This window comes from Oxyura jamaicensis, chromosome Z (genome assembly GCF_011077185.1).
Source record: "Oxyura jamaicensis isolate SHBP4307 breed ruddy duck chromosome Z, BPBGC_Ojam_1.0, whole genome shotgun sequence".
NCBI lineage: Eukaryota > Metazoa > Chordata > Aves > Anseriformes > Anatidae > Oxyura > Oxyura jamaicensis.
Genome location: NC_048926.1, coordinates 25,113,277 through 25,126,421, shown reverse-complemented (window position 1 = coordinate 25,126,421; position 13,145 = coordinate 25,113,277). Strand labels below are relative to the sequence as shown.

The following is a 13,145-nucleotide window of genomic DNA, read 5'->3' as shown; positions in this document are numbered from 1 at the left end:
GTACTCTGGCTAATAATATCTGGTCAGGATTCTATGTCATAGTCCAAGATGCACACCTTATCTGTTAATAAATTTTTCTCCAATATTATAAAAATGTTGATGAATTCAAAACCAACTGAAATTTATATTAAAAGATGAACCCGCTACAAATGACATGCATTCTTACCTGTGTATGTTGTCTTGACCAGAAGGGACTACACCCAGGTTTGCTGCCTTCACTACTTTCTCAATTATTACAAGACTAGTAGAGTTCTGTGGAGCAACAGCTATGGTAGCAGATGTCTCATTCATTCCTGTCAGCATCCCTGAAACATTAAGTATTTCATTATAAACACTTTTTATCTGTATGCTTATTATGCTTAAAACCAAAATAAGAGATTTCTGAACATGAAAAAAAGCATCTTCATTACAAGTTAATTTATATGTTGAGAAAACAATTTTATAAGAAATTACATAATTACATCAGCTTAATATATTATTTGCAAGGCCCTGTTACTAGAAATAAATTACTAATATCTGGACAATGATATGCGTGATACTAATGCAACTGTGAAATCAGGATGGTTGTTCTTCTCAAAAAGAATAACCTAAAAGAAGAATGTAAACACAGAAATGTAATATTAAGTGAGGCTGATTTGGAAATTCCAGTTTATGTAAGATCATATACAAAGATAACTTCTAATCTTTCAATCATAAAACCACAGTACTTAATTATAATTTGAAATCCAATTGCTAAAAATAAACTTGAAATTCAGATAGTCATCATATCAATTTAGTTCCTGAGGACAAAGTCATCACACTAGAAACTGGGAAATTCGGTTAGTATCCACCTCTTTAAAATGTCACGATAAACTTTTTTATTAAAGTAATTTGAATATCAGTATCAGAAATAATCGAGATTACATCTGAACACATGACAAAAAAAAGAGTAAAGAAAATGTTCAAGGTCATTTTAACAAACAAACAAAAAAAAAACAAAACACAAACCACTTTTCTCTCCTATCAAAATCCATTGTTTAGAAGAAGAATTTGCAGGACACTTATGTTGATTAAACCCTAACAGTAAGTACATCTTAGCATTGTGTGTTTATTTTTACATTATGTGCAGAAACTGAAAACACAAACAATGGAACACAGTACTTTTGGCAGAAATATCAAGTATGTGAAATACACAATAGCATTAATAATGAAAACAATGCAAAACTCTCAAAAGCCTAATATTTTACGGCTGCACATACAGTTCTAACCCATAGCAAACAGCATGAAGATGCTGAGTAGAGCAATTAAAAAAATAAATCCAACATTTTAATGCACCCGAATGTGCATTAGCTGCTGTCACAAAATAAGAAATATCAAAGTAAAAATAGAACAGCTTATGAGTAAATAATGGGATATTTTTGACCATGATCTGCACTTGAAGAGAACAAAAATAAGCATGCAACTTCTATAAAAATCAGTTTTATCTTGGGGATAGTACATTCTGTTTCAAATTGTTTAACTTCACTATTAGGCAGAAGCTTTAAAAACTACATACGCAGACTAAAACTGCTTTTAAGCAAAGCATGGGGACTGACATAACACTGCTGAGAGATGTGTGTACTCATTTAGGATTTAAACCTTCTCCATTAAGCTCTATTGAAGAGCAAATGCTGAATAAATGAATGCAACTATGTTTATGTTAAAAGCCTGTTTCCCGCAGCATGTAATTAAAGGAAATGTTGTACAAAGCCAGTACTTTTGTCAAGCTCCTGTAAATGGAAAGATGGATAGCACTCAGAGAAGTGAATGCATTGCTTCATATTTAACCTTAACACTCTTGTCATTAATGGTTTGTCTAACTTGTTCTATAAAAGACAAGGTACTGCTCCATTGAAGTAAAATTAAAAAAATCAACTAAACCATGCTTTTCAGAACAGAAGATTCATTATCGTCGACTAATGTATTGGCATAAAGCAAAGTAACATCCTATCAAGTAAGGCACACATTCAATCTGCCTTTCCACCCCCCTTTATTTTTAACTCATGCTGTTTTATTGTTATAGGCAATTTGTACCACTCAGCATGACAGTGTAAACTGAATCAAGATTAATTTACATGCAAAAGAACACTTAGGAGAGCAGCATGGTAAGCAAATGTATTGTCTCGATTGCTGAGGTGGAAAAGAACCTGGAAAGAAAAAAGGGTGCTCTAATTAAGGGGCATCAAATATGATTGCTCGTGGTAGTCAAGGGCCAGAAAATAGTAAATGTCCAACCATTTAAAGAATTAGCATCTTGCTTGTTAGGAAGACAAGTTGGATGCATACATTTTAATAAAATTAAGTAAACAATTTGTTTACTCAACCAAGTTTCTTTTTTCTTTTTTCTTAAAATACATACACAAACACTTTTTAAAAATAAGTGACAAAATTATTTTAAAACATGTCCATAAGTCGGGTGGGAGGAAGTCCTTATACCTGAGGTAGTTTTACTTGGCTCTTTTAAAAACGTCATAAAAATTCTGAGTAATAATCTGCTATAACAATCGCAAGCCACCTTTAATATTACATAAAACATCACGATCTAAGAAAACTCAAGTCAGAGCATAGAGCAGCAATTAATTGATACAATGAAATAACTGTACACATTTTAATGGTAAAAGGAACTGAAATCGGAAAAGATATATTAGCTACCGGATTAGTCCTATTCTGAAACAAGCCAAGGGGAGTTTTGCTATTGATATTAAAAACAGGTGAAAATCTGCAAACAGAGTTCCCAACAGCACACGTCTCACTTGTACCAAATTCCTGCTAGATAAGCCAGACTTATTCTTGAGGATGTGATGTACAATAGGATGTAAAATCCTGAGGCCTGAATATCAGTAAAAATATTTAACCAGAGAGGTAAGAAGTCTGTCAATACCATTTTTATCCACTGCTTCCTAATTGTCAATCACAGCATTAACATTAACTCAGCAGCTGCCTTGCAGCATTACCTCACAGGAGGATTCCCCAGTTCAGAACTGGAGGAAAGGCAAGATGGTGTAAGCAAGGCTAACCATATCATGCGCAGCATGTGCATAAATACAGCTTTCAAGGTTTGCCGCTACCACTAGATAACCTCCGCAGGCATGAATATTCAATAACCTGTCTGTTTTCCTCTCTTTATGCCATCAGGAAGAAAATGGAAATACACAAATGTAACAGACAATGCAAAACAGCATAGTGTAATTGAGTAAAGATGTGAAGCAATGAATTGTCTTCTATGTATCAGTACAATACTGGGTATTTCTCTTTAGCATTCTTATTAGATTACACACACAATTTAGATGTAAAAATCCTTAAAACCCATACATATTCTCATTCTCCCCCAGTATAGACTTGCATTTCTAATATTCTCCTCACTCCTTCACTGTTTTTTACCTATTTGTTTTGGTTGCAAATAAAATAAGGCATCTTCAGGTACAAGACTTGTAACATCTTAAGTCCAAAAAGGCAAGGAAAAAAAAAAAAAGAAAAAAGGAGAAGCATGATAACTGAAAAGCAAGTTATATAAATCAGATTCATTTGGAGAATACAGACAAATGGAAGTTAAACACAAAATAGAATAATACATACTAACTTCTAAACTGCCCTGCATTTATTACTGTAATTCAGATTTTTCATTTAGCAAGAGCACATAGTAATTCTCTCCAACTACTAGCTGTTACTAGCTGTTCCTAGATACCTGTAATAAATACTTCGGTAAAATTTGGATCTGAGACTTCTATTGCTAAAAATATTTCGAAACAGCTGATACTTATAACAAAAAAGATGCAATAGAAAAGGGTTTTAAACCTGTGGTAAATTTGCCAGCATCAAGTCCTGCATCAAAGAAAGAATTCAGGAAGACAGAGAGAGCAATACAGAAATGCCAAGAGACCTTCATGGATTTACAAATACTTCATATAAACAAATTTTCAAATAGCTTTATTCAGAGTAGCCTTTCTGCTCTATTAAACATAGCAAACAGCTGCCAGATTTATTCAGACAAATAATCAACAACCATAGAAGTAAAATGGCAGAAGAAAAAGGAATTTTGGCAACAACTCCACAGAGGACCACAGCTATTCTCCAAGTACACTTCTTCTATGTGCTCGTGGTTCTGTATGGCCAGTCAGGAGGAAAAAAGCCCTCAGTCACAGCGAAACATGCAAAAGCTCTATTGAAATATCACAAAGCAAGCAAATAAAAAAACATGGAGGAAGAAGCATAGTAACCAGCTTTCCTTTCACTACCTCAGCTACAAATTTTAGAAGGGAATAGTTTAAAATAAATATGCCACAGCCTCATTCAATCACTCACCTTGGGTTGCTGAGCAGGTATAAAGCAGAGAGGCAGGCTTTAGCCAGCAAAGGGTAAGAACAGCAAATAAGTATCAATGGGTTAAGAAAACAAAGCACAATCCTAACTTTTCACTGCAACTGTAAGCTTAACTGAAAATGATACAAGCAATATTAAACTACTTTCTTAATCATTCAAAAATACAAAAGCCAAGAACTGTTCAAAAGCAATAATTAATAATACATAGCATTACTCATTGGTGTTGTTGACTGCTTGATGGATATACTGAGTTTCTGAGCCTTACACAGCAATGAGATAGGATCCCATGGGTATTTTCTTATCTCAATGTGAAGAGATTTACACATGTAAATCCCCATACATTGAGATAGATGAGTAAACACTATTACATTTGAATGCATCCAAAATGCAATCATTTATATTTTGAGATGTCCAAGAACTACATTCAAATTAAGGGTAACAGTATGAATTGTTCCATTTAACAACCAGTCAAAGCTAACTACAATTTTCTCTAACAATTTTGTATAAAATATTCGAGTCACTAAAAGCTCTTACGGAGCTTTGGACTAGGAGCAGAAACTTAACATTTTTTAAAGACACAACATTAGAATAATGCCTAGTGAAGTATAGAAAAGATGTCACCCTTCTAAAACATTATTCCGATAATCTCTTTGTATGAAGTGCTTGAAGGAAGAAGATGAAACTTCAAAGTAGTTGAAGAACACGTACACTATTAGTATTGAAGAGTAGACTTAGAAAAAAAATACTAGTAAAGATATATCAACATGCATTTGATTTATTCCTTGGAGCTTGGTTCCAACTTTCTACTTTACTGCTAGTAGGACACATTGTTACTTCATGATAGGAAGCCAAAACTCTCTGAGCCAAAAGACTGTTGTTTCAGAGTTAAGGGTTGGATTTGTGTTTTTAAAGGGACACCAAACACCTGTCAAATAGCACTGCATGTCCCTTTAAAGATATTTTAAAATTAAATCATTAGTAGCAGACAATACTAATAGAAACTAACACAAGCAGTTACACTGGAAGCACTTGTACACTTTGAAATTGATAAAGCCACACAACCTCTTCAGATCCACATACATTTATTGAAAGTCCTGAAATAGTATTTCTCACCTTGCTCCTTCTTAAAGTCTTTTTCTGACATAGTGACAGGCAAAAGCAGTTCTCCAACAGGGGGCTGAATGTTAACATTGAAATGATCATCCTTCGTGCTGTAAAAAGAGAAGTTACAGAGATTCAATGAAGTGCTTAAAAATAGATTTATACTATTCAGCTCCAAATTTACTATGAAATCTATAAACGCTATAAAAGCTACCTGCCCGATTTCTACCTTGTTAATCCAAAATTCTGCTAATTTCTTACATCACTAAAGCAGATCCATCATCACCAGTACAAATACAATATAGTGTGAAATATAGTGTGAATACTCTCATATTTCTGTAATGGTAGCTTTTACTCATGATAACATTTATTAGTAATCTATACAACATCAAACAAACTATATCCTTATAAAATTATTTATTTCTCAATTCTTTTGATAAAACTTTTATTCACAAATTCTGTCATCAGCAACAGCTGTCCCAGAAATAGGACTAAACCTATCAAAGGTATACATTGTGACAAAAAGTAGTATTATGATATCCCCCCCCAAAAAGAACTATATAAAAACAACAAATTTGGAAGTGGGAAAAATAATTTTGTAACACTTTCCGTATCTAAATACAAGTACAGCATAATGATTGATTTAAAAGTACACTGGAAAACTGCAGAATTTGAGGTAGTTTTAAAAATGGCAGAGTTAAAAAACAAACACTAAACTATGTCTAGTAGTATACTACTATCAAATACTATAGATTCCTCCTCAAGAAATAAATCCCATACCATGAAGAGGATCAGGTCAGAGAATACTTAGGGAAACTGGACGTTTGTAAATTCATGGGCCCTGATGGGATGCACCTATGAGTGCTGAGAGAGCTGGCAAATGTCGCTGTTAGGCCACTCTCTGTAATACTGGTGCTATTGTGGCAACTGGGACAAATGCCTGAAGACTGGAAGAAAGCAAACATCATTCAAAAAGGGCAAGAAGGAGGACACAGGGAAGTACAAGCTGTTCAGCCTTCGCTCGATCCCTGGGAAAGAGATCAAACAGTGCAATGGCACCTGGAGGCAGAAGAGAATCATCAGGAGTAGTCAGGATTCCACCAACTGGAATTCCTGCCTGGCCAACCTGATGAGTTTCTGTAATGAAATCACCAGCCCGATGGATGAGGGGGAAACCATGGATATTGTCTTCCTGGACTCTATGAAGAAACCTGACACTCCTCTAAGATCCTCCTAGGGAAGTTGCTGAAGCATGAGCTGGATGAGCAGACAGTGCAGTGGATCAAAACCTGGTTGAACAGCTGGGCCTAGAGGGTAGTGCTCAGTGGTGCAAAGTGTGGTTGGAAGCTAGGAATGAGCAGCGTACCCCAGGGGTCAACACCGAGCCCAGTCCTGTTTAACATCTTCCGTAATGAGCTGGACAGTGGGGTGGAGTGCACCCTCAGTACATTTGTGGATGACATGAAACCAGGGGGCGTAGCTGATTCTCCAGAAGGCTGTACTGCCATCCAGAGGGACCTCAACAGGCCGGAGAGGTGGGCTGACAGGAACTCCATGAAGTTCAACAAGTGCAGAGGGCTGCCTTTAGGGAGGAACAACCCCAGGCACCGGGACAGGCTGGGGGCCACCCATCTACAGAGCAGCTCTGCAGGAACACGCCTGTGCTTGCTGGTGAGCACCAAGCTGAACAGGAGCCAGCGATGTGCCCTTGCTGCTAAGAAGGCTGATGGTATTGGCTGCATTAGGCAAAGTATCGCCAGCAGGTCAAGAGAGGTGATCCTGCCCTCTTGAGTAGAGACTCAGGGCTGGTGAGGCTGCACCTGGAGTGCTGTGTCCAGTTCTGGGCCCCTCGTACAAGACAAACCTGGACATACTGGAAAGGGTCCCACAGAGCGCTACAAAATTGAAGAAGGGACTGGAGCATCTCTTCCATAAGGAGAGGCTGAGAGAGCTGGGACTGTTCAGCCTGGAGAAGAAAACATTCACGGGGATCTTACCATGTATACAAATACCTGTAGGGAGGGTGCAAGGAGGACAGAGACAGCTCTTTTCAGTGGTGCACAGTGGCAGGACAAAAGGCAGTGGGCACAAACTGGAACATAAATGCTTCCCCCAGAACATCAGGAAGCACTCTTTTAGTGTGTAGGTGATGCACAGGTTGTGGAGTCTCCCTTCTTGGAGATACTCAAAAGCCACCTGGACGTTGTCCTGGGAAACCTTGCTCCAAGTCCCTACTTGAGCAGGGTGAGTGGACTGGATGACCTCCAGAGGTCCCTTCCAATTACTCAATGATTCTGTGAACTTGCTCTCCACACCCATCCAATTCTGTAAGTTTCCAAATATCTCGTCTTGGAGTTCTCCACAGAAACTCTGCTACGTTTGACTAACTGTAGCTTATAGGATTCAGCTAGCAATTCAGGATCAGTATACCCAGTCAGATATCTTTGTTAAAGGTTTGAAGTATGAGAACTTTTTAGAAAAGAACACCTTTTATTTTGCTGATGTACCAAATATTCAATACATATTGATTGCTGATAGGTCTAAGATATCCTATTTAAAGACAATGATGCAATCATTAGAATGGAAAATGTGTTTGACTGACAGTATTTAAATTAACCTCAAACATGTTACTGTTTTTTTTTTTTTTTTTTTTTTTTTTTTTCATTTCAATAACCTTGCAACTTCTGGAATTGAATTGGCTGATGCAACAAACAGCACTAGATGATTTATACACAAAATGCATGTTAGACTATTCATACACAAAATGTATGTGTCTCCATCCTCCTAAAGATGCAAGATAAGCCACCTGAAAAACAGAAAACTTTTTATTGTTCTATTACTAGATCTTAATACTTACCATAGTAACCCAAATTCATAGGCACACAAACAAATCCTTTGGAACAAATACACACTTTCTTTCTAACTTCTGATGTGATAATGATGTTCATGCATGCAATCTCAAGTATGGGCTTTACAGATGAAATTCAGCAGGAATGCTACCTTTGTTGAAAAGTATTAAACACAGTGAAACAATCTCAGAACCTGACTAGTTTTCATTTTACAAAGAATCATTTATAAAGTGCTCCTTTAAAAATCTGCTTAGCTAAGAAATTCTCATATTTTTCTCCTGTATTACTTAAATGTCATCCATCTCTAAAGACATTAAGATATCAAAAGAACAGGGATTGGTTGATTTGCTTGCAGGATCAAGTGCCTTGTAAAATAAGGAAGTAATATTTTTTTTTTTTTTTGAAAACTGATCAAGAACTCCATCAGCTTAAGAGCTGAAGGAAGGCTCTTTAATCAACTGCCCCATAACTTTTTACTGTTTATATATAGACTACTTAGACTATATGACTAAAACTCTTAATTATACCTTCATTAGTATTGTTCAATTGATTGTCTAGCCAATGCTCTTTCATATTTAAACAAGATATGCATTAAATAATTCAGCATAAAACAGATTAACAGTTTTGCATAACAATGATTCATGCCCTACATTGACTGGACATACTATTTGTACATAAACTTGACTTGTAACATTTATGATTAGATTGCACTGAAATGCTTGCTTATAACAATCTTTTCACCCTAAGAGGGAATAAAAGCATGAGCACAGCTTTGGTTTTAAATGACTATAGCTGCTTGAGAGGACCACTGACTATCTCTGCTGCTAAAAAGCATTCCATTTCCCTTTCCCCTAGCGATTAGAAACTAACAGATATTATTTGATAAACCATGAACTATTCATAGTCTGCAGGCAGAAACTGATGTCTGGTTATTCTTCAAAAACACTTTATTCTTAATCCCACTTTAGCCAACATCCGGTTTACTTTGCATTACTTTAATTTCAGCATACTTTACAGTAAATTTATTTTTCAGCCAGAGAAAATCATCATCCCTTTCTTTTATTAGTCTCCATCACACACATTACAGACTAAATATAGAGATTTAATTTATTGATTTGCATCTCTTTTATTAGATCTTAATATCAGACATGCAGTAATATCTAATTTAACAAAACTATTTTCATACTTCCATAATTCGGGCTTACAGGGGCCTCTGGAAATCACCTTCTTTCTACCTCCTGCTCAATACAGGGCCACCTTAGTTCACATTGCTCAGGGCCTTGTCCGTTTTAGCTCTGAGTATCTCCAAAGATGAAAATTTCATCAGCTATCTAATGTATATGTTTAATAATAAAATTGAGTCATGCAGTACAACAATGAGTAATTTCCCCCAAAATCTATTAAAATAGATTCCAACATATTACTTCAGATCCTAACTAATATATCTAATGTTTAAATAAAAATCTGCAGAAGTGGTTCAAAGCTTGAATGTATTAATGTTTAAGAATCTGCGAGACAATTGGTTAAATCTTCACTGAAACATGTCTCACATGGTGGTATTCTAACTTTCCTGGAAAATAATGCTGAAGAAACTTATCAGAAGTGAAAGTTTCCCAAGCCCATAAAATGTAACAGTTTCTAAATTTCAAAAATTAAAGAGTGCATCTTCTGATATAAGCTACTAAAATTGGCAAGTTACATCCTTAGTGGAACATTTATGCTTAATAAGAAGTCTGCAGTAGGAAGCTCTGAAGAATCAAATGGGAATGTTTGAACACAGTTCCTCACCACTACATAGCAACATGTTTTTTGTTTTGATTTATGAATTTGGGGACAAATAGAGTCAGACATCACTTTGCTTGCTGTTGCCTTAATAACTGTTAAAACTGTATATACTGAATTTCAAAACACTTCCATAAGACACAACTTTCATGATGTAATTCAAAGAATCACATGAATTTATCTTCTGATGTACCCAATTAAGATGAACAAATGAGAGATGATAATGCTCCCACAGGAGCTCAGGAAGACTTACCATCTCTGTGATAAATGACACTGCAAGACTAACATTAAACTCTTTGGAAGACACACAGTTTTAACTCTCCTTCAGATGGCTGCAGTGGGAGTAGCTAGCACCTGTCATTTGAAACTGATAACCATTTTTGTTATTCCCCCTCTCTTCCCTCTTTTTCAAAAAGGATTGGCTCCAAAAGGTAAACATGAAAGAAGTTATCCTTGCCATAACAAAAGACTTGAGGAAAAAGTCCTCCTTAAAAATATCTTATTTGAAAATATAAATTTTTAAAAACTAATATAAGTGATATTATCACCTCCAAATGACCACTTGTCAGATTCTACAATGACAGTCTTTAAAGTTTTATTTTTCAAATATTATTATTATTTTAGAAAAAGGCTGGGGAATAGTGTTTTTGCTATTTATGTGCTCCTCTTTCACTTTACTCCCAGCAGTGCAGATAGATGTTTGACCCAGAATACATCTATGGATAAACAACTCACTACTTTTCTCTACAGAAAAATGTCCACAGACGATTAGAAAAAAACAGTGGAAGAGGAAGGACAACACACTAAATTCCTGCAAAAGATGGAATGAAGCACTATGGGAGACTTTGTGCATACATTCTTGCTAAAGGAATAAATGATATCCAGCTTTTATAAGAAAAAAAGGCCTAGGAAATAGAAGAAATTAGAGTTGTTGTTCACGCCCAGCCTTGCTTTCTCTTGGTCAGTTATCTATCTAGATATATTTGCTTTCTGGAACTGGGCCAACTGACTACTTTAGAGTAATGAAGTAAAGAGAAGAGTACTGGATTGCTTGTCTTAATATCCAACATCTGTAAACAACTTAGTGATGTGCTGACAAAACATGAGAGAAGGAAACAGCAAGAAACAAGTAAAAATGCAATTGATACTGATGTGAAATCAGTCTTGCTTCTTTAATGTTAGCTTCTAATATACTCCATAGTATATTCTACTACATAACTTTAATCGGATGCTTTTGTGCAAGCATGTACACCTGAACACATTTTTGCACTCAAAAGAAATACTGACTGCTACCTAACTGATCCTCTTCATTCATTTCTTTTTGCAGGTACAAGTTCTGCTTAGGAAGATTCCTACATCAACTTAAAGTGAGATCAGATAATCTCATAATGAAAAAAAAAATTCTCTCTGCCTTAGACAAAAGTGTTTGCAATAACAAAACTTAGAGCAAAAGTGTTTGCAATAAGGTAGAACTTGCAGACAGCAGATCTAGTAACAATTTCACATTTAATTCATGGTATTCACTTCACTTCAGAAGTTGCTAGATTCTCCCTGCTACACCAACCTCTTTTGCAGTAATCAGCACAATACTATCTCTATACAGTCCAGGGTAGATGAGGTGAACAGAACTCCTGCCTCTTCTAACAGCACAATAGTAGGGTTCTAGATGTTCTGGTAAGATTCACCATTTTCCATATGCTACCTAAGGTAACCAGTCCATGCCTGTAATAACTTCTGTCACATGTCACACTGTTTTCCCATGATCTCATCGTTCAGAGTAAGAATGAAAGGCACAGAAGTTGTTGCTATCATGCCACTTCTCTTTCTTCTAGGGAGTTCTGATTTTACTCTTCCCATTTAAACCTTGACAAAACTAGGTTTGAATGAAGAGATGTACGCCATGGACATTTTCCCTATCCCATGTTGTTTCAGTGACAACTAAACAACATCTGCATAATTTTCAAAAGATTAGGATAGAATAAAACAGGTTCTCTGTACATTAATTTTATCTCCCAAACTGTGATTCTTCCACAGCTTCAGGAAGAGCTAAGAGAATGTGGGAAGAGGGGATGAAAAAGAAAGGGAAGAGGAGGTAAGGACAAGCTTCCTTCCCTCTCCAGCTCTCCAAGTTTTAAATAGGACATCTCCTGTTCACATTTAGTCACTCACCAGACACCTAAAGCACCATGAAGCTTTTCTGGCTTTTACAAATACAGCCAGAAATTTGAAATTCTAAATACATGCACAGAAAACAGCAGAAGGGCACGTATATGCTGTAACTTTCTGTCTCTGTAACCTTCCTCATCTTTCTTCCCTAGGGATTCAAGTATCTTTATTCCAAGGATCCAAGCTCATATTCTGACATAGCCAAGTTCCCAAAACCTTGTTCAGACATCTGAGGGAATTGCTAAGCTGTGAGGAAGATCTGAAAACAATCGAAAAGTAGAAACATCCAAGATAACAAAAACAGAATAAGAGACAGTGGTAAGATTTTTAAGACAATTATACCAGTAGCTCAATGATCCAAAATCTGACAACAGACAAAAAAAAAAAAGTAACCCACCGTCAGTCTGCAACACCAAGGATCCATTCCAGGGAGCTGAGGAGGCTAATATTTCCTCAGCTCACTGATGCCTGCCCGCCCAGCTAAGACAGGTCCCTTTCTGAGGTGGTGGGTATATTAATGCTTAACTAGGATTCAACAACTATCTTGCATGTATGTTACCCAGCAACAAATGGCTTTACTCTTAATTTGTGCCTATCCTGCTTACAAAATCTGTAAAAAGTGGCCCAAATAGGAACAGTAACAATCATAAAAATCTTTTAAAAGAAGACCAAGTACCTCTATTAATTCCTCTATAACTTTCCACTTAAGAGAAACATTATTGTGCAAAACACTGGAATAACTGAAGCAGTATGCCTCTACAAGGACATAGCACATGAAAAATAGCAATGAAGAGACATATGCCTTATGAACACACAGGGTGAGCATCCTGATACATATTCTAAATAAATGCATTAGGAATAATTTTGAAGTTATGGTGTTTCACCTCTTTTTAATTAGATGTGTGATCT

General features: G+C 36.1%; 1 protein-coding gene across 5 annotated transcripts in view; it reads right to left on the bottom strand.

The window, feature by feature from the left end:
• Positions 1-13,145, bottom strand: part of AP3B1 (adaptor related protein complex 3 subunit beta 1) — a 157,263-nt gene that overhangs the window by 13,820 nt on the left and 130,298 nt on the right. For 4 of the 5 annotated variants that reach the window (XR_004746161.1, XM_035309919.1, XM_035309917.1 and 1 more), the window contains 2 exons: positions 5,452-5,549; positions 167-305 (listed from right to left, as the gene is read on the bottom strand). Coding sequence is in view for 3 of the 5 variants with exons in the window: in XM_035309919.1 (XP_035165810.1) it covers positions 167-305; positions 5,452-5,549 (237 nt within the window). In the remaining 2 variants the exon portion in view is untranslated. Of the gene's footprint in view, positions 1-166; positions 306-4,320; positions 4,358-5,451; positions 5,550-13,145 lie in introns of all 5 variants that reach the window. The other variant, XR_004746162.1, reaches the window with a different exon arrangement.